This window comes from Leucoraja erinacea, chromosome 32 (assembly GCF_028641065.1).
Source record: "Leucoraja erinacea ecotype New England chromosome 32, Leri_hhj_1, whole genome shotgun sequence".
In the NCBI taxonomy this organism is placed as follows: domain Eukaryota; kingdom Metazoa; phylum Chordata; class Chondrichthyes; order Rajiformes; family Rajidae; genus Leucoraja; species Leucoraja erinaceus.
The window spans coordinates 8,919,424-8,942,122 of NC_073408.1; the positions used below are offsets into that span (position 1 = coordinate 8,919,424).

Below are 22,699 nucleotides of genomic sequence, written 5' to 3' on the forward strand. Positions count from 1 at the left end.
TAAAGATGGCGACAGAGGCTGGGAGGAGGATGGGTGGAGGTAACAAAGTGTTGCAGATGATGGAATCTGATAGGAAGGTGAGGTGCAGAACTGATTAAGGGAAGTGAGGTGGGGAGAGCAGATGGCAGAGTGGGGGAGGCAACCAAGTGATCCTGAGAATGGAGTTGCTGAAATGAATCTGATATTTTTCTGTTGCCTTTGCATGAAATAAACATGTACAACATTTTAAATAGCTATTATTTTATTTGATTCCTGGTTTTAAAATAGAAGTTTCCGACACGTTGCCACTACAAACAGCTACAACTGAGAGGAAGGCGTGATGCCACAGTACATATTTAGTGCAACACATTTCAATTTGCTTACAGATTTTAACACCCATTTCTGTAAACTGTTCCCTCTCCCGCACAATAAAAGCAAGGTTGCCAGGGACTAGTTTTTAAAAATGGGTTTAATGCTGAATTTCATATTAATAGCAAAAATGGTTCTTCTGCTGAAACAATTGTGATTGTACATTTTTACAGTATTAGAGAACAGTGCTGTAAAGTGTGCATCAACAGCACTGCAGTAGCTAGAGACTTGTTCAGAATCAGCATAAACACCAGCTCCAGTCACACACTGGGGGCAGCCGTTTCACAGCTGAATACAAATATAAATAACTGAAATGTGCTGCAGAAAGAAAAAAGATTCTTGCCCCATTTTATACACAATCACAAACAACAACTCAGAAAATAGCCTCCGTCAGGCAAGCTCGCAGTTATATAAATTATGAAAACTATAGTTCATAATTAAGCATTATTACACACCCGGGCAGATATCTAAATAGACAGGCAAGGCCAAGGACGTCAAGTCTGATTTGAAAATCGAGCCAATTTGGTTTAATTACTGAACCCATGATGCTGCTCGCACACCATTCCTTTCTGCAGCACACTGATTCAGAATGACAATGTGAACAGATGAATGCAAAGCAGACTTCACACACGTACTCTGCAAATACACTTGCTATAAGTAATAATTTGAAGATATGGCTTTTTATTGACATACAAACTTGTGAAATATTGTACAGAATTCTACATGAACTTGGTTTCCTTGCGCTGTTTTAATTTACCCACCCTCTTCCCCCCCCCCCCCCCCCCCCCCCCCACCCCCCTTTCCCACTTGTTAACTTTCTCTTAAATAATAAGGCAACAATTATTGGAGTGATGAGATAAACGCGAGATATTTTAGATGGTAGAAAGAACAAAAATAAGAAAGCACAGACTGAGAAGATATTTGACAAAATAGGGTTCATATTCTATTGAGTTTTTATATTTGGCTCTATACGTGTCAATGTCTATCCCATTAGAAACAAAATAATTTTGACCCGTACGAGAGGAAACCAGAACCTTAACTTATCACGATAGATAAGTTGCTTTACTCCCAATTCACTAACTCGTCAGACTTCTAGTGCACACAAAACACGTAGAACTGGGATAAAGTGGATGTTGCTTCTGGTGACCGTACTTTAAAGACTGAATGATAATCAGCACACTTGAATCATTGAACTCTATCGCCTAAATCTTCAGACTTTAGCTATGCTTAGCTAGTCCTGAGCAGCATTACAAACAGCAGAGTCCACAGGTTTGTGTAACACGATCTGGGTAATAACCAACTACACCATCGAACCAAGAGAAATTGTTCTGAAGTTGCCTTGTTACTAATTTGCACGGTTTCATATTGCTACAACTGCTGCTGACAGATTAACTTTCTGATCCAAGTGTTATTTTTAGTAAATACAATTTAGGTCAGGAAATGAAAACAGATGTAGAATTTCATTACACCCTGGGTAATTTTAAATAACTTACCCCTGATGCACAAGAAACATGAGTGTACCAATAAAAAGTATCAATGTATGACACCAAAATTAGCATCTTCCATATCACACATTCTTATAATAGTCTCGGTAAAATACTTCCAATCCCATGGAAACACTGGACTGAAGGTGGGCAGTTAATCTAGTATTTTAGCGCCTTTTTCTCAATTAAACTGTGGAGAAATTGATGGAGATATTCTGAACCTACTGATGATTAATCCACATTGTGGGCTGCCAATTCCACCCATATATGTGAATGAGCAGTGGAACACCAACATTTACAGAGAAAATCCTCACCAATTCCACTCAGTCTAAAACAGAAAATTATCTTTCAGGTTTAAATAGTTTTGTTTGTCCCCACTGCAACGTCTGAGCAAGGGCACCAGATGGAACACTTGGCCTTGTCAGTATTGAATGTTAAAGTAACAGTTCAACAAGTGCACCTCATGGTCTCTGAAATACGACTGGAATCGGACAATGGCATCAGTTTTTCCCTCTACATTTACTTTGGATTCTAGTTTAACTGCACACCTTTTTAACCACTGACTGCATAAATTCTTACATTTTGTAATAAGAAAGTAAGGATTTCATGCAGGTACTGGAATTTACAAATAAAAACTGCCTTATGAAGACTGCTGACACTCAAACCTTGGCGTCTCCGGTCTATATCAGCATGGTCGTTGGCCTTTCAAGGAATTTCTTGAACTCAGCCAGCCACTGGGCACCAACTGCTCCATCCACAACACGATGGTCACAGCTCAGTGTCACTGCCATCATGCTGGCAACGTCAAACCTGCAGAACAACAACAGAGTTTAAATCTCCACGTTTCCCTCAAATATCACATTACCCGAGATAAAGAAGTTAACTCATCTGAACAACGCAAAGAGTATGAAGATCCAAATGTAGGAAGAAACTGCAGATGCTGGTTTACACTGAAGATAAGATACAAAATGCTGGAGCAACTCAGCAGGTCAGGCAACATGTCTGGGGAAAAGGAATAAGTGATGTTTCGGGTCGAGACCCTTCTTCAGACGGAGTCAAAAGACTCTCAAACTGAAGAAGAGTCTCAAACTGAAGAAGAGTCTCGGCTATTTCTTTTCTCCAGAGATGCTGCCTGACCCACCGAGTTAATCCAACATTTTGCGTCAAACAAACCAAATGAAGTGACAAATGGATAAACTATAAATCAATTAATCTTAGATAAAAACAGAAAACACTGGATATATTCAACAGATCAAACAGCAAGATGTGGATATAGAAACATCCACATCTTGCACGTTGATGACTTTTTGCCAGGATTCGAATTAAAGCATTTCCACCACTTTGTGATTTTATCTAAGATTTCCAGCATCTGCAGATTTCTTTTGGTTTTCTATTCATTCCTACATGACAAATATTACTTGTTTTCAGAAGTGCAGTCAATGTCTACAAGAGAAGTTCCCCAACTAGCCAAAATATTACAGCGCAGACAAGTTTTACGCAATCATCCATTCAGGCACGACAGCTGACAACCTTTGATAATGTGTTTAATTTGCTCCGTGCATGGAAGTTGCCTACCCTCTCTCGTTTTCTGCAGGAAGCAATCTTTGTTCAGATCCACCAACAGCCAGAATACACGCCTGAGGTGGGTTGATAATGGCCGAAAAGTTCTTTATACCGAACATCCCCAGGTTCGATATTGTAAAAGTGCCGCCCTGATGTCAAGGAGAAAAACTGGGTTAATACCATGTGTGGATCCTTACTTAGACGAGTGACCTCTCCAACATTATCATCAGCAGTCAATATTTACAGAAAGAGTTACAAACACTGATATTTTAACACCCTTGCAATGAAGCCCAATTGACTAATTCTTGCTGATGCGCTTGTTAATATACTTGTTCATAAATGCCAACCCAACTTATCCGTCTCTGAACAATGTTGCCAAAGCCTGCCCCTATGAGTATACCATTTTTACATCACAACACTGGGCACCGAAGGCGGGATCCCTGTGGAGTTACTCTTTGAAGAGTGTGCCTACCTGAAACTCTTGGGGCTGGAGCTTTCCTCCGCGTGCTTTCTCTGCCAGGGATTTGACATCGTTGCTGATGGCAATCAGTCCTTTGATATGTGCATTGAAGACAATGGGAGTAATCAGGCCAGCAGTGGTGCTCACAGCCACACAGACGTCCACAACGTGGTTTCTGAAATGGACATAAACAAGCGGTCTCAGCTTGTTCCAGCTAACCTGTAGTCACGAAACTTTTCTGTCCCGTTAACTCTAGCACAAGTAATGGGGAAACAGTGACTCATCCGTTAATGGCAATGTTAATCAATCATAACATAGAACAAGTGATCACGTTCTGCTGACTCACACGCGTCTGAGGAAAAAGTACTGTGGTTTCCCTTGGCTTCTCTTAGTCTGGCAGGATCAATGCTCACAACCGTGATTGGAGGAACAGTAGAACAGCAACTATGTACCGCGGACGGCTGATTGTATTCATGTATGGTCTTTTCTTTGACTGGATAGCACACAAGCAAAAGCCTCTCACTCCATCTCAGTATAAGTGACAATAATAAAGTACACTAAGCTGCTTTGTAAACAAGGATTTGGTGCAAGCAAATGGGACAAGCTCTGTATGTCATTTGGTCAGCATGGACAAGGCAGGCCAAAAGCCTGTTTCCATTCAGTATAGCCCTCAGACACCAGTTTTTAATAGGCACTGTGCTATTTCATGGTATCTTGGTCTGAGTGAAGCTGACAGATTCCCAGGGTGGCTGTTACTCGGTTTAGGCCTGTGGGAAGTGTTCTGCCTGTACCCATCCTTTCGGAAGCTGGGTATACACTGTATTCCATTCCATTGTCCAGTGCTAGGCAGGGCCAGATGTAGTGTCTGCCACAGCTCGTTGTCCTCTCTCCGAGCATGTATTCATCTTTTTATTATCATTGCATCAAACCACTTTTTGAGGGTTTCTACAAAGAACACAAGGTATCATAGTCATACAGCACACAGGCCCTTTGGCCAACTACATTTTACAGCAGCACAAAATGCAGTGTCACCGAAGACCACCGAATGTTCCAAGACAATTTGCCTTGCTCACTTTGAACCAGCAACATTTCTTAAACACACCAGGTTAATTATTTACATAGAAGCTGCATAAACCAAGGTCCGTACCTGTGAATAAGAATCAGTCGGAACTATTCTGAGATTTAATGTAAAACAGTGCAGGAAAAGGCCCTTCAGCCCACAATATTTGTGCCATACATGTTGAACAAGTTAAACTAATCTCCTCTATCTGCCCATGATTCATATCCCTCCATTCCCTGCACATACACACGTCTATGTAAAATATTGCTAATGCTCTAATCTCTCACTTGATGAACTCATTCATTGCCTTTCCCCATTTGAAGGCTACAAGACAGAGAAGATTACAAACAGTTTCAGTTTTAGTCAAGTACCACATCAAAATAAAACATTTTCTATTCAAATGTTTTCCTGCTGTGAAAATAGCATGAATCCTTGGTATTATTTAAAATGGTTACCAAGTTCTTTCTCGCACTGATAACACTCGCTTTTAAATGTAGTCAACTTTCTTTTATTAAAGCAACATTAAGCAATTCTGGACATCTGGCTACTCACTGCCTGATAATGGTGTCCTGCCAGGAGGAATTCGCCTCAGGAACCTTCATACACGCCAGAGCTGAGGCCTTTATGAGAAAGTCATTCACCGACAGTTTAATGCTTTCAGATTTAAGTTCCTAGTAATAAAGAGAAACAATTATAAATAACTTTCCAGGGTTAATCACAAAACAATAATTTGTCTTAAACCTGCATGAAATTCTCAATTGTGCTGAGCAATGACAAGCTAACATTGGTACTGGGTAGAGATAGCATCTACTTCATACTTTGTAACTGCTTACGCTAAACACATTGTGTAGGAAGGAACTGCAGATGCTGGTTTAAACCGAAGATAAGACACAAAATGCTGGAGTAACTCAGTGGGACTGGCAGCATCTCTGGAGAGAAGGTATGGGTGAAGTTTCGGGTTGAGGAGGGTCATGACCCGAGCGTCACCCAATCCTTCTCTCCAGAGATGCTGCCTATTCCGCTGAGTTACTGTAAGCTAAACACATGGTTTGCTGATTGCAGATAAGTGGATCACCATATAAAACTCACATCACACCTGTTTGCAAGTTGGGAAATATGCCACACATCATAAGTTATAAGAGCATAATTAGGCTGTACGGCCCATCAAGTCTACTACGCCATTCAATCATGACTGATCTATCTTTCCCTCTCAACCCCATTCTCCTGCCTTCTACCCATGACACCCTTACTAATCAAATCACTTGGCAGGCTGGCACAGTGTACAGAAGCAACAGTTACAATGTCTGAAACACCAGCGAGCATGGCAGTGGGAGTGCACCAGCACCCAAACACCACACTCGTGAATTTGGCCACAATGCCCAGGATGGTGCCAGAAATTTGTAACAACCCTTACATCAATTTTTCTTGTGTAGACATATGTTGCACAGATATATAAGCAATCACTAAGTTATTTGCACAGAATTGTTGTACAGCATGTTCCGTGGTTTGCGTTTGCCATTCCAGTCATACCTCGTTCAGTTGCTGCCGAATTTTCAGAATGTTGCCCATGTTGATGTCTATCGACAGGTAATAATGAGGAATGCTCTGCTTGGACAGCATCAGACGCTGAGCTATAACCTGAAGCAAAACACAAGCAAGGGAATTAGAGAGAGAAAAAATAAAGGTGAGAAATGCTGCTCTTCACCACCAAATCACCAATTTTGGTGCTAGCTCTTTACCTTCCGTATGTTGGTGATAGGGACATCGGTGAACATCCCAGTGGGAATAGCTGCTAAACTGGGAGCAGCAGCAGTTGGAGTCTACAAAAAATACAAGCAAAACACTTAAATACTTTATACCAACTGGTAGTCACAATAACACAGCAACTAAACTCCATTCTAAAATTCCTGTTTCTATATGTCTAAAATATACTCACTGCAAGAAACAGGAAATGCCCTTTGTTGCTCATTCCTGCTCTGCCTCCCAATTATATCAACGCAATCCTGGTCCTCAATGCTACATCCACCCACTATCCCCATATCCTTCAAATAACTTAAAACCTACAAATCTATTGATCTCCATCGTGATACTCGTTGACTCAGCATTACATCCCCCGTGGGTGGAGAATTAAATGGTTCATGACCTTACTTTAATTTAGAGGTACAACGCGGAAACAGACATTTCGGCACACCGAGTCCGCACCAACCAGCGATCCCCGCACATTAACATTATCCTAACACACTAGGGACAATTTACATTTATACCAAGCCAATTCATCCGCAAACCTGTACGTCTTTGGAGTGTGGGAGGAAACCGAAGATTTTGGAGAAAACCCACGCAGGTCACAGGGAAAACGTACAAACTCCGTACAGACAGCGCCCGTGATCGGGAACGAACCCGGGTGTCTGGCACTGCAAGGCAGCAATTCTATCGCTGTGCCACCGTGCTGCCATAATCAAAGATTGGTTTATCATGGTCACATATACCAAGATACAGCAAAACGCTTTGTTTTGGGGCTATTCAGGTAAATCATATGACCCACGAGGCCATCAGTAGAGTGCAGAATATAGTGTTACAGCTACAGAGAAAGTGCAGATAAAACACATGCAAGTGCTGCAATGGATAGATTGGGCACTCATCCCAAATTTATGAGATTCTGATAACAGCTGGGGAGATGCTGTTTTTCAATCTGGTGTGTGCTTACAAGTTGTTGTATCTTCTGCCTAATGGGAGAGGGGAGGAACAAAGAATGACTGGGCTGAGCCACAGTACTGCCCATTACTTCCTTATTGATCTTCGAGCCACGTGTTTAATTCTCTAATTTTATTGACTGGCTACCACATTTTAAGTAATTCGTAGTAATCCAGAGATTTACACATCTTCAACAGAATCTGTGTACAGAACAGAAACAGGAACTTCAACCCACCACATTAAAAAACATTCCCCCTCAACCCCATTCTCCTGGCTTCTCCCCATAACCCCCGACTAATCAAGAATCTGTCAATCTCTGCCTTTAAAATATCCATTGTCGGCCACCAGAGCCTTCTGTGGCAATTAATTCCAGATTCACCAACCTGACTAAAGAAATTCATCAACCTGGCACACTAGTCACACACACACATAGACACTGCTATTTATGGCTTTAAATATTGATATCCTGAAAATCTCAACCAATCTAAAAATCTGAGTCTCGAGGTAGGTAATAAAATTCTTTCTCCGTCCCATAACTTTGCTCCCTGCAATCCCTTGCCATTTCTATGAGTGACTGTTGACGATGTGCCTTATTCCTCAATTCACTCTTAAACCACTCATGGAGAAATGCATTAGTGAGTGATGGAACCTATAAATATGTTCTTCAATTCTTAACAGAACCATCTAAAAGTTTGATAAGTTAAGTAAATCGTTATTCTTGTAAGCATTAAACTCCCCTTGCACATTCATCAAAAATTGACAGGCCTGAAAGCCAATTCACGTCATGTTTCATTCATACACTCTCACACGTGAATCTCTTGAAAGCCTTGTAACTGTTTAGTTTGTAGCAAACAAATAATTGAATATTTTGGCCGGCGTGCACTAGTTGAGCCAAAAGGCCTATTTCCATGCTCTTAAGTTGCGATTCAAAGAATGAACTATATAGGGAAACCATCCCAGAGCAGATTATCAACAAACCACCATATAACTGTGAGTAGTTATGTATTTTTAGTTTAAAAAAAACAAAACAAATCAGCACATTTGCTTCTAATTTTGAGTCATTTTTAACTCACCGGCACTGCCTTTGAAGGCACGAAAGAATCAACATCTTTTTTCCTAATCTGGCCTTCTGGTCCAGTGCCTACATAAAGAAAACAGATCCACGTTAGACTAACCCAACTGATGTCTGCAGGAACTTTCATTGCATTCCATTTAGAACGGAGACGAGGAAACACTTTTTCTCACAGAGAGTGGTGGGTCTGTGGAATTCTCTGCCTCAGAGGGCGGTGGTGGAGGCAGGCTCTCTGGATGCTGTCAAGAGAGAGCTAGATATGGCTCTTAAAAATAGCAGTCAGGGGGTATGCGGAGAAGGCAGGAACGGGGTACTGATTGGGGATGATCAGTCATGATCACATTGAATGGCGGTTCTGGCTCGAAGGGTCAAATGGCCTATTCCTGCACCTATTGTCTATTCCTTTCCCAAGGAGGTGTGAAATTTATTGATCCTTAATTTTAACTATCTCAAATTGCTCAACTGTACATTTTTAAATAAGATTTTTAAATATAAGGAAGTTTATATAATGCATAATCCAAAACATCATGCATTTGAATTTATTGCTTTGAAGAACAGTTAGTTAGGAAAACAAATTGAGAGGATATTTTTCCCCATTCAGGCAGACCCCATCAAACAATAAATAAAATGAATTTATTTTTGGCAGTACAAGCAAACAAATACTGGACAACGGCACCTACAGTGATCACAATACTCCTCCCAGAAGCAACACTGCACCTTCCACTAACAAGACCTTTTCTTAACATTGGAAGTGTAAAGTTAAAGCTTCAACAATATAACACTTGAACAATCCCATTGATGTACACTTAAGCTAGATTAAAGACTGTGGTCCAAACCTACAAACTACCGATCAGCAGGTAGGAATACTATAAACTGGGCTTCCCTACCAACATATGGCTTTAGCAGAGACTCATGCTGTTTGACATTTAAGAAAACATTAACCTCGGCGCTTTGAGCATTAACCATTTTACATATCAGTAAACATTAATCTCAGTGCGGTAAGCTAAAATCTGTTCCATTTCACTTTTGGTGCAACGTACCTTTCACTTGTTGGAGGTCGATGCCCTTTTCCGCTGCCAGCTTCTTTGCCAGAGGACTGGCAAACACCCGACCTTTGGGATCTCTGGGTATGGGTGGGGTAAACATGGGTGGTGCTGCCACAGGTTGCTGTGTGGCAAGGGTAGGCTATAAACACATCAAGAGACAGGGAACACTTAAATCTAATCACTTTTTTTTTATTTAAACAATTCACTGTGCAACACAGATGACTGCACATTAGGGAACAATATTCTACAATGTAAACCAAAGCTTTCTCACATACTTCATGAACACACCAGTAAATGTGTCAGTTTATCAAAGTCACAACCAAGTTGCTAAGGACTGGGTCCGAGAACAAAATCTTCCCATCTTCCAGAGATTTAAAAATAAATGTAATTACAGTTAGTATGTAGCACTGAATGTTAAATGGATGAGACATATTAATTTACGTTAGTATTTCAACAACATTAGGCACTTAATCCTAACATAAAACTTTTACTGGAAGTGCTGGCTCGAAGGGCCTCCTCCTGCACCTATTTTCTATGCTCAAGTTTGGGCAGAGACGGGCCAAGCCATTAAACAAAGTTCAATCCCTGGAATTATTTCATCTACAATTGTACTTAATATTGGAAAAAACATTTTTTGCCTTGGACTGGATAAGGAAAAGTGAACCAAAATTCAGTGCAATGATAACGGAGGTCAGGTGAGAGAACCTAAAAGTACCCAAAAACCAAGTGCATGGGTTTAAGGTAGAAGGTTTAGAGGAGGTTTCGAGGTAGATTCTTCTCACTGAGTGAGTGGATGAAATTTGGGACCATCAGTTTGAATGGGCAGTCGAGGCAGGTAGGCTTATAAATGTCAGTACCTAGACAAGCACTAATGACCCAGGGAATGGAGGTCCACAGATCAATTGGTGATAAACAGAGTGGTCTGCACAGACGCGCTGAGCTGAAGGACATGTTTCCGAGATACACGATTGTACTAGAATGCGCTCTTACTGGAGGTGGAGCTTGCTGCTTGATATCGGCGACTCCTGTTTCCACGTAGTCAGCAAAGGCCGGTATGTCTGACTCCTTCTCCACGATGATGCACAGCGTAGTCCCGAGGGGAATGTCCCTGCTGCCCTCAGCCACCAGAATCTTGGCCAAGTAACCTTCTTCCATTACTTCAAAACCTAAGGACACAACGTGATAGACGAGAATAAGAAATCTGCATTTTAGATATCCATAGTGCATTACAAAAACAACAACCCCCTGGGAACACAATCTATCATATTTATATGAAACTAACAAACTAAACAAAATCTATGGAAATTTGGGAATATTTCTCCGAGATTAATCTTTATTCATTTGCAGATAATGGCCAATTTGACAATTTAGCACAATGCTTTTGAACTGAATGATTGTTAAGAGTTAAGGGGCAACCAGTGCCTTGGTGCATTGGGCTGGACACACAGAGGCCAGACGAGCTTCAGATGACAAATCTCATTCCATGAGGGCCATGAGTGAACATGCCAGATTTTGGTCAAATCTGGCCAATTCATGATCACTGCTTTTTCAGTACAAGTATTTTTAAGTTAATTAACTGAATTTAAATTCCCCAGATCCCAAAGTGGAATTTGAACTCATTTATGGATTGTTGGTTCAGTACCAACCCTGCAGTACACACTTTACAAATATCAACAGAGTTATCGTAAGGTTACAACAGATCTTCGTTAAACTGGAAAAGTGAGCCAAGGAAGACAGATTGAATATAACTTGAACAAGTTCAGTGTTGCATTTTGGTAGGTTAAACAAGAGCAGGACTTGCACAGTAAACGTCTGGAATATTGTAGAATAGAGAGACCCATGGAGACAAGCATGTAATTCCCTGAAAGTGGTGTCAATTAGACAGGGTGGTGATGAAGCCATTTGTCACACCTGCTTTCCTCAGTCAGGGCAATGAATGCAGGAGTTGGGACATCATGTTGCAATTGTACAAGACGTTGGCAAGACCACATTTGGAGTCTTGTGTGCAGTTTTGTTTACCCAGCTGGAAAGGATTTTCCCATGATTGGAGGGCAAGAGGAGGCTAGATAGGCTGGGACGAGTATAGGAGGCTGAGGAGCAACCTTACAGAGATGAGTGGTCAGGACCATTTTCCCAGGATGGGGAGCCTAAAAGTAGATATATGGTGGAAGAAAGATTTGAAGCGAGGTGCAACTATATGTTTAAACAATGTTTAAAGGACATTTGAAAAAGTACATGAATAGAAAAGGTTTAGAAGAATCTGGGCCAAACACAGACAAATGGCACTAACTTGGATAGACATGTTGATTGGCATGGATGAGTTGGGTAGTAGGGCTGGATGATGTATAGCTCTAGGACTCTAAATCAAGCCTGCACTAAACAGTGTCAACATGGACACCTGCAGCTACATTGCTAATGCATATTATGATGGTACCCGAATCACCAATTTTGCACTTCTTGCAAACAAGCTAGCAGGAAGGTAACTTACAAAATGGAGAAGTGATGTTTTCTGAATTACAGTGCTGTTTGCAGTAGAGCCATCTGATGTCAATACACACCTATCGTAGCTTTATCCGTTTCAATCTCGGCTATGAGGTCACCTTCACGCAGTTTCTCCCCAACTTTTTTCTCCCATCTCTGAATGGTACCCACTGTCATGGTTGGCGAAAGAGCAGGCAGGGCAATCTGAGGATGGACAAGATAATCTGGCATCATTATCCACTTGAAATTAAAATTTAGACATTATCAAAATGGTGCGATGTTTCAAATGTTATTTTCCGTACGAAGCAACGTTTTGAAAACAGCTGAAGCTTAAATTTGCAACATCTGCACTTAACAGTCTCTGGCCACAAATTAGTATATTGATATGGAGATGAACAGATGGTGTCCTTCTCTGAACATTACTCTGCATTCGATTGTCAGTGTGCAAGGCCACTGATGGGGGATGACAGACTAAACCAAAGTTCTGTGTACCTGTCACCTTTCCCCAATTGACTACCAATTAGGCCCCCAATTGCAGCCTTTAAAAGGCATTCTTATCTTGTTCTGAACCTACAGCAGTCACAGAAACAGAAACATTAATAGCCAATTAATTCAGAGTTTATTGGTGGTCTCACAGTCCATGTTGTGCTCACCTTCATGTGTGAGGGGTATGAACTGCCGGGAGCTTTTGCTGGAGCCGAGGGTGGTGTCGGAGCTGTGGGCGATGGCGTCTGTGGGGCAGAAGCCACTTGCTCTGGAGTGTAATCCTTAAACGCTTCAATATCTTCAATACTAGTCAGTGCAAACCAGAGAAGAATCAAAAAAGAATTGTAGAAGATGGAAATCTGAAATAATTATGCAGATAATGCTGTGGGAAATCACGGCAAGTTAGGAAGCAGCTGTGGGAAGAGAACAATTAACGTTTCAGGTCTGGGATTCTGCATTAGAATTCATCGGATAAAGAATCCCCGATCTTAAACATTAACTGTTTCTCTATCTCTAGATACTGCCCGGCCTGAGTTTTGTCAGCATTTTCTGCTTTTATTTCAAATGACAGAAAAGATCAAAATTCAACTTAAGCGTGGACAGTGTAGAGTCTTAACAAAGACCAACATTGGTACAAAAAAAGGTTAATAAAAACGTATTCAATCATGGATAACGTGCAATCAAGTCCATCCTAACCAGGCACGCTGTGGGCTTGGACATTAATTCCATTTTCTCCCACCAATCATTGTTTAATTTCTTGAAAACAGCCAACAACTAATTCAGGGAAAACGAGAACATTTAAGTCCAACCCCTGCCAAATAGCCAAGCTGCAAACAACCAAGGCAAGCGGGGGTTATTCCAAGCTATAGATGTTGACAAAGAATTATAAACATAAAGTTGGATAGGTCTTTATTCTCTGGAGCACAGAAGGTTAAGGGGGGACTTGATAGAGGTCTTTAAAATGATGAGTGGGATAGACAGAGTTGATGTGGACAAGCTTTTCCCTTTGAGAATAGGGAAGATTCAAACAAGAGGACATGACTTCAGAATTAAGGGACAGAAGTTTAGGGGTAACATGAGGGGGAACTTCTTTACTCAGAGAGTGGTAGCGGTGTGGAATGAGCTTCCAGTGGAAGTGGTGTCGGCAGGTTCATTGGTATCATTTAAAAATAAATTGGATAGGCATATGGATGAGAAGGGAATGGAGGGTTATGGTATGAGTGCAGGCAGGTGGGACTAAGGGAAAAAAGTTGTTCGGCACGGACTTGTAGGGCCGAGATGGCCTGTTTCCGTGCCGTAATTGTTATATGGTTATATGGTTAATGGGGATGGAGGAGACAGTAGGTTGCAATCGAAACCAACCCTCATATTTTCTGACTAGTACCGTTTAATGAGGGAGAGATTCGAGATTATTTATGCGTTTCCAAAGGAATAAAGGCACTCTTGTTAAAAAAAAAACAATTCAGCACCTCCATCCTGTTGGATATAAACTCTTAAAATATATTACTAGTTTGTGGTAGCAGACAACTGGAGTCCAAAAGTGAACCTCAGATTCTGATCATACTGATCCCCAATTCTGATTTGAACAACATGTCATCGCTGTAACAATATTCCTAAACTATTTAAATTTCCATTTAAGGCAGTTTTTAAAAAATATGAATAAATGCTTATTTTTTGACTTGGAACTTTTAGGCAGATATGTTATATCAATGGTTGGAAACGTGGGCAGAGAAATGTCAGATGGAGTTCAATCAGGCAAGTGTCTCGTGTTGTACTTTGGGAGGTCAAATGTAAAAAGAATGTTTATGGTAAATGGTAGGACTGTGATCATTGATGGGCTAATTAAAATTTACGCGGCAGGAGACAAGGCACACACAAGTAACACAAGAAGGAACAAGGAATCCGATTATAGACACAGGCAGGAGAAATGTTCTTTATAAGTAATACTCACTTTGGAACTGTGATGCAAATGATGGTACCAAGCGGCACATCTCGTGCTCCAGCTGGCAGGAGGATCTTTGCCATATAACATTCTTCCAGGCTCTCAAAACCTACTGTAGCCTTATCAGTTTCCACCTTTTGAAAACAGATAGCTGCTTGAATATAGTGGAGTCAAGAGTCAAGTCAACAGTGTTTAATTGGTACATGTACTGACAACAGAACAGTGAAATTATTACCTGTAGCAGCAAACAGGGCCTTGAACGCAATAGCACACATAAAATAATACTCAAAAATACAAAACATTAATAATAGTACTAGGAATAGTGGGGGGAAAAAAGTCTGTAAAGCTACCAAAGACACGGTCCATAGAAGAAACTCAAAAACTCCCCCGCGCAAGAAGCTATTTGGACGTGTTGCGATGCTTGCTATATTCAAACATATCTTGTGCTTCCAACTGCTATAAAACTGATCAATTTTATTGTTCTGCCTTTAAACAATCTGATTTGGGACATAATGTGATAAAGCTGTTTTTACCCCATATGCCCATGGAAAGCAAAAATCTAAATGTCAATTGTCTGGAAAGCAGTTTGAAACCTTCACCACTCTTTGGGCAGAGGCATTTTAAGCACCATTCCTAAAACGTCTGGGTCTAATTTTGAGATTGTTGTCCAAAAATCTAGATTCCCCAACCTGTGGAAATAATTTCTGGTTATTAACTCCATCAACTTCCCTTAGCTTCACAATTTCAACTAAATCCCTCCAACCTGAATTCTAGAGAATACAAGTTTGTAAACAACCTTGGAGCACTGTTCTCGGAATTACAGCCTCCTCAGGTAGGTTTGGAGATATTGTAATGTAGCAACCATTAGAAAGCAACCATTTTAGTGCAAAGGCCAAAATGAGACATACCAAGTAACAACAGAAATAAAATAAGCAAGGCTGCAGAACTATTATCTGTTTGCTTCAACTTTATAACTTTTATATCCCTACACATTTCTCATCTGAACAGAGATGGCAGATGATCTGATGACAGCCACCACAATGGTAAATTTTATACCGCACTTATTCAGCTTTTGCCAAATTAGCATGATTGTGCCCAGACAAATTATTCAATAATTTTTTTCCAAAACTGCCTGGCCAATATTAAAGTTAATGTTGGAGTGAAAAAGTACATAAACTCAAGTAAATTGCCATTTGCACAACTACAGTGGAATGAAAATCTTACTTGCAACTATATCGCACATACTCAGACATTCAAAAACATAAATTATATATACATTCTGCAAAACAGAATTATACACAAATTATGTATAGTATGAAGACTGTGCAAAATAGAAAGATGTCAGTGCAAAACAATTTCAGAGTAAGTCCGTGGTAGTAAGAGGTCAAGTCAAGTCAGGTTTATTCGTCACATACACATACGAGGTGCAGTGAAATGACCAGTGTTCAGTATAGAGGTAAAATAAGGATCACCAGAGGTCACCAGAATACACTGTGAGAACAGACCAAGGAAAACAAATGCTAGAAATCTGAAATAAAATACTTGAAATACTCAGGAGGTAAGGTAGCAGCCAAAGAGGGAAAAGCAGTTAACAAATAATGTCAATGAAGCTTCATCGGGACTTTGTAAAAACAGTTACAAAGTTCAGTACACTCCATCCAGAGCATCAAACTCAGTGCTTTCCACAGCTTATCGTAAAAGCAAGTTTCTAAATTCACTTACTTCAGCTATTAAGTCTCCTTCATTTATTTTATCTCCTTCCTTCTTCTCCCATCGGGCTATGGTTCCCATCTGCATTGTTGGGGACAGGGCAGGCAATGGCATCTAAAGTAAAACAGCAAGTGTCACCCAGTTGCAACTGGTCAGGTACAACTCGATAATGAAAAGCAACTTCTTCCTAGCAAAGTCTTCATTCATTCATTGTTACTGCAAAAGAATTTCAACCAATAGTTTTGCAGGTAGCACAGCTACAACACGTGTTTCCATTCACAAATCAGATAGTGTGGGTTTACTAATTCTACCACAATTTTGATCGGGAACTAGAGAATTAATTAGAAGTTACTTTAGAAATCGACAAGCAGGAAAAAAGTGGTGCTGATAAAAAAAACAAAGTCCAGGAAAAAAAATAACTGTCTTCATGCAACATCCCTGCAGTTATCAGACACCATCATCTCATCAGGTCTGTTAGCTACACCTCAGGTGCCCATGGATGTTAGCAAGTGATCACTGTATTGACACTTGTGCAATGATGTAGCATTGTTTATATTTTTAGCTTGTAGTAACAAAAATAAAATTTTAGTTGACATGAAGAGTGACAGGTTAATATTAACCCAGATGTGTTGTGCCCAATAGGGTAACGGCATCACAGGACTAAGTCATTGCAGTGTCAGGTTTCAACCATAGCGGGTAATATCACCACAGAACTTGAAAAGGGAAAATTTAAAACAAAACAGCTTAGTGTGGCAGCTGATTAGTTATCTGTAAGTGCCACGTGACTGTATTCACCGTCCCAAGCTCCGTTCTCCGTGACCTCTATCGCAGACGACAAGAACATCAATGTCACACATGCTCCAAACCTTGCAAAACCCACAAATAATAATTAGGAAGGAACGTTTGTAAAAGAAATGCCAGATTTGACAATTAGCACCAACCATCACTAAGCCATCTATTATCATTGTCCTGTGGGGGGGGGGGTAATTGCTCAACGTTGGATCAGCACCTGATGAGAAGAGGGTCAGAGGCTGGATGATCTTCAGTGAGCTATTGAAGTGTTAACTCTGCAAAGTCTTTCCACTGTCCACAAACACAAAGAGCATGCGGCGAAAACGCCACACTTGCTTACAACTCGTGCGTGATGAAGTGTAGAGTGGCCTTGGGGTGCAGGTTCATTGCTCCCTGAAAATGGCACCAGAGATGGACAGGGTAGAAAAGAAAAGGCTTTCAGCATGCTTGCTTTCATAGGCTGAGGCACTGAGTAAAGAGCTGAAATGTTACATTGCAAATGTATAAAATATTGGCTAGATCACACCACAGGGAAGACGTGGTAACATCAGAAAGAGTGCAAAGGAGACTCCCCAGGATTTTGCCTGGAATGGAGGGTTGTAGTTATAAAGGGGGATTAGATTGGATGGGTTTATGCTCACTGGGACACAGGCTGAGGAGTGACAATAGATAGCTTTATAACATTAGGAGGAAACATAGGCAGGTTAGAGTTTTTTTTCTGACAGTGGGGAACTGTAAAACTAGAGAGCATAGGTTTCAGGTGATAAAAGAAAGTTGAAGGAGATCCGAGGAGCAGAATGGACTCGCAGAGGCAATATTTAAAAGGCATCTGGACTGGTACTTACATGAAAAGGAGCAAAGTTACAGGCCCATTGGAGACACAAGGGACTATGAAAGCCAAAGAGCCCGTTTCTGTGCTGTACATCAACATCAAACCCTCGTCAGTTGGTATCAAAAGATTACTTTTTATGGATGGCAATTCCCCTCACAGTACAATAAATGATACAGTTACCATAATAAATGAATTAAACTAACATGACTATAACCCTAGAACATATTACTAGCAAGCAAGTGCCCACTGCAAGAATGAAGTGTCGATGTAGTCAATACAAAAACAGAGAACGTTATAAACACCGAGTAGGCAAGACAACTTGTACTGAGACAGACAGGGCAACCCACTCAGGCTCACGGTGGGCATATAATCTCGTCCCCCAACACACTGCAAGGGAAGTAACACGGACTATAAGTTTTCTTATAGAAACTTACAAAATTCTTAAGGGGTTGGACAGGCTAGATGCAGGAAGATTGTTCCCGATGTTAGGGAAGTCCAGGACAAGGGGTCACAGCTTAAGGATAAGGGGAAAATCCTTTAAAACCGATATGAGAAGAACTTTTTTCACGCAGAGTGGTGAATCTCTGGAACTCTCTGCCACAGAGGGTAGTTGAGGCCAGTTCATTGGCTATATTTAAGAGGGAGTTAGATGTGGCCCTTGTGGCTAAGGGGTTCAGGGGGTGTGGAGAGAAGGCAGGTACGGGATACTGAGTTGGATGATCAGCCATGATCATATTGAATGCCGGTGCAGGCTCGAAGGGCCGAATGGCCTACTCCTGCACCTAATTTCTATGTTTCTATGTTTCTATGACCCAGCTCCATCTCCACAGACACTGCATTCCCCGGGAGGGGTGCGGGGAGCGGCCGCTTGCCCGATGACATTGGCGACGACCCTGGCCGCTCTCCGCGGGCCGGAAGACGGGAGAGACCAGCCTGACCCCCCGGGGGAAGGGCAACGGGATCTTACTGTGCAGAGCGCGTTCCCGAGGCGCGGCCCCGACTCACCAGCTGATGCGGGGGCAAGCTGTAGTAACGCGGGGCCGCGCTCAGGCCCGGGGCGGGAGCGGGCAGCGCTCGGCCCCGCAGTTGCAGCTGCAGCCACGCCCGCGAGGGCCCCGCAGAGCCACTGCTGCCTCGAGCCGCCGCCGCCGCTGCTGCTGCCAGCCGGTAACATCGCTGGGCCTGTGGGTGTGGGTGTCCGTGGGCCCCGGGCCGGAGGCGGAGGCGGGCGCACGGCCGCAGTCGGGCGGCTTGGCGGAGCATGGCGGCTCCGCGTCTCCTCACTGACCTCCGTGCGGGCCCGGCCGGACGTGACGTCAGCCCACAGACCAGACCCGCCCCGCACGCCGGCCCCCGGTCCCGCCCCCGCCCCGCACTGTCATGGCGTCGTGCTTTACATCCGAAGATAGACCAGGGAGAGAGCTTAGAGGCGGAGACCACATGGGCGTCAGTGGGCTTAAAGATGTGCTTATATAAGTGCAAGTTTACGTATATTGCCTATTACATAGAAAATAGTTGCAGGACTGACTGTCACTCTACTAAACAACGTACCTTGGTGACTGCCAATCACCACCCCCCCCCCGACACTTATTTTTTTTTTTATTCAAATCGTTTGCTATGTCGCTCTTCAAGGGAGATGCTAAATGCATTTCGTTGTCTCTGTACTGTACACTGACAATGACAATTAAAATTGAATCTGAATCTGAATCTGAGGAGTAGGCCATTCGGCCCTTCAAGCCTGCACCGCCATTCAATATGATCATGGCTGATCATCCAACTCAGTATCCCGTCCCTGCCTCCTCTTCTTCTGCTTCTTCTTCTTCTTTGGAGTTGTACGGCAGCCGGCATCCACAATGTTGCATTGCTGCCACCTTCTGGCTTCACTCCACAGTCCTCATGTCTTTACTTTATATCCTTTTTATAAGGCCAGAGGCCCTCAAGAAATTAAACAACAAATTTACTCCTTTTCCTTCTCCTCCATACTCTAGAATGTTCTTTTCTGATATATCTGTCATTCCAATTTTCTTCATTTCATTGAGCAAAACTCTTCTTTCTGTTGCATATCTTCTACATGCAACTAGAGCATACTGAACTGTTTCCGGCTGATGGCATTCCTCACACATCCCAGTAGGGTGTTTTCCCAACATTTTTAATGTGCTGTTCAGGTGGGTGTGTCCTATCCTCAATCTTGCTAATACTACCTGTTCTCTCCCGTTCCCCCCTCTTCTTGCTGCAATGCCCACTCTGTTTTGCCTGCCTTCTCTTCATACCCACTGATCCCTTTAACCACAAGGGCCACATCGAACTCCCTCTTAAATATAGCCAATGAACTGTGGCCTCAACTACATTCTGTGGCAGAGAGTTCCACAGATTCACCACTCTCTGTGTGAATTTTTTTTTTCTCATCTCGGTCCTAAAAGATTTCCCCCTTATCCTTAAAATGTGACCCCCTTGTTCTGGACTTCCCCAACATCGGGAACAATCTTCCTGCATCTAGCCTGTCCAACCCCATAAGACCTACCTACGTCAGGGAATGCCTGCAAAAACTGGGACTGTCATTGTGCCACGGGCTTAGATGGAGTGGAATTTGTCAAACATGTTCATGAAAGTTTCCTCAGGAAATACCTAGAAGGACCTATGGGAGAGAGCAAAACTTGATCTGCTCCGAGGAAATTAGGAAGGGCAAGTGGCTGAAGTGTCCTTGGGCAAGGTTTTTGAAATCAGCAACCACTGTTCAACCACTCGTTTCCCTTTCTCCAGACTAGTCTGAAGAAGGGTCTCGACCTGAAACATCACCCATTCCTTCTCTCCGGAGATGCTGCCTGTCCCTCTTTGTTACTCCAGTATTTTGTGTCTACGGTTTATTCAAACATCTGCAATTCCTTCCGACCCTCTGTTCTCACAACATGGCAAATGCCTCCATTGGGGAGAGGATGAGAAGGAGTTTCTCCCCGGAGGACTGTAAACTCCTATCTCTCCAGGGACTAACTTTACTGTACCATTTTACTGTTGTGTGGTGTCTTTTTTTAAATTGCTGTTTTCTTCGTCCCACTAATATGTGATTCCGTTCCATTCTGATTGTAGTTTGTTTGTTTTTTGCACAATTCGCGAGCATTGCCACTTTTCATTTCACTGCACATCTCGTATATGTATGTGACGAATAAACTTGACGACCTATTAGCTTTAAAATAATTATGGATAAAGACAGTGCGGGCAAGTTAAAATTCAGAAATGTAATAACAAGAAACTAGATACCAAAGATAGACACAAATTGCTAGAGTAACTCAAGGGGAGAACTTCTTAAAAGTCGGCATACCCTGAAGAGGAATCGCAGTGTAGCAGTCAAAATGTAATAACAAAGTACTGCAGGTGCTGGTTTATATAAATCCGTGTGAAGAAGGGTTCCGACCGGAAACATCGCCTATCTATTTTTTCCAGAAATGCCGCCTGACCTGTTGAGTTACTCCAGCATTTTGCGTCTATCTCTACTTAATTCTGAACTGGGGCAAGGCTGAAATAGAGGCAAGGCCAACTTTGATGGTATTAGATAGGAACGTGCTCAAGTTGATTGGAATAGGTTGTTTGCAGGTGAAGGAATGTCCGGAAAGTGGGATGTTTTTAAAAGTGTGATGACAAAGTTCAGGGCATGCATCTTTCTGTTAGAGTGAAGTGGGATAAAGAAGTATGGATGACGAGAAAATTTGAGGCTCTGGTCAGAAAAAAAAGAGGTATGGGACGGTTATAAGCAGCTGGAATCAAGTGTAGATCTGGAAGAGTTTCAGGAACTGAGGAGCATGCTTAAGAAGGAAATCAGGAAGGCAAAAAAGGGGGCAGAAGATAGCTCTAGCGGGATTATATTAAAGAACATCCAAAGAGATTTTATAAGTACATTAAGGCAGAGGGTAAGTAGAGAACAAATAGGGCCCCTCAGAAACCAAACCAGTCACCTCTGTGTAGAGCCGCAGGAGATTGGCAAGGTCTTCAATGAATATTTCTTCTCTATGGAGAAAGACATGAAGCCAGGAGAACTTAGGACAGTTAATGGAAATGTGGAGGCCAAATCACTGGATAGATTTAAGAGAGAGTTAGATAGAGCTCTAGGGGCTAGTGGAGTCAAGGGATATGGGGAGAAGGCAGGCACGGGTTATTGATAGGGGACAATCAGCCATGATCACAATGAATGGCGGTGCTGGCTCGAAGTGCCGAATGGCCTCCTGCACATATTTTCTATGTTTCTATGCCTTCAGGACAGTCAGTGCAATCGACGTGGTGCTGAATATCCTAAGACGTATGAAGGTTGATAAATCTTCTGGGCCTGATTAGATATATCAATGTGGGAAGCTAGAGAAGAAACTGCAGGCGCTCTGGCTGATATATATGAATCATCATTAAGTGTGGGTGAGATGTCAGCACACTGGAGAGTGGCTAATATTGTGCCTCTATTTCAGATGGGCTGCAAGAGCCTGGGAACTATTGACTATTGAGCCTAACATCTGTGATAGGCAAGTTACTGGAGAGAATCCTGAGGGATAAGATGCATTTGGATGATTGAAACCAGCAACCACTGTTCAACCACCCGTTTCCCTTTCTCCAGACTAGTCTGAAGAAGGGTCTCGACCTGAAACATCACCCATTCCTTCTCTCCGGAGATGCTGCCTGTCCCTCTTTGTTACTCCAGTATTTTGTGTCTACGGTTTATTCAAACATCTGCAATTCCTTCCGACCCTCTTCT

At 42.2% G+C, this 22,699-nt stretch overlaps 1 protein-coding gene across 1 annotated transcript; it reads right to left on the reverse strand.

Moving 5' to 3' along the window:
* Positions 1–223: 223 nt before the first annotated feature.
* dlat (dihydrolipoamide S-acetyltransferase (E2 component of pyruvate dehydrogenase complex)) lies at positions 224–19,289 on the reverse strand. The gene is made up of 14 exons (XM_055660665.1): positions 18,973–19,289; positions 16,356–16,457; positions 14,643–14,767; positions 12,859–12,997; positions 12,283–12,409; positions 10,715–10,890; positions 9,719–9,863; positions 8,680–8,747; positions 6,655–6,735; positions 6,446–6,553; positions 5,468–5,586; positions 3,868–4,030; positions 3,408–3,544; positions 224–2,642 (listed from the first exon to the last, which is right to left on the reverse strand). Exons 1-14 carry the CDS (start codon positions 19,228–19,230, stop codon positions 2,513–2,515), a joined length of 1,878 nt encoding a protein of 625 aa, XP_055516640.1. The 5' UTR covers positions 19,231–19,289; the 3' UTR covers positions 224–2,512.
* Between the last annotated feature and the right edge of the window lie 3,410 nt (positions 19,290–22,699).

Bases quoted from the DNA above. Each gene is read 5' to 3' on its own strand.
- dlat (XM_055660665.1), bottom strand. From the start codon at position 19,230: ATGCTCCGCCAAGCCGCCCGACTGCGGCCGTGCGCCCGCCTCCGCCTC. The intron at 12,998-14,642 runs GTGAGTATTACT...TGCACTGACTAG, and splicing joins ATTTGCATCACAGTTCCAAA to TATTGAAGATATTGAAGCGT. The intron at 6,554-6,654 runs GTAAAGAGCTAG...GTTTTGCTTCAG, and splicing joins CTATCACCAACATACGGAAG to GTTATAGCTCAGCGTCTGAT.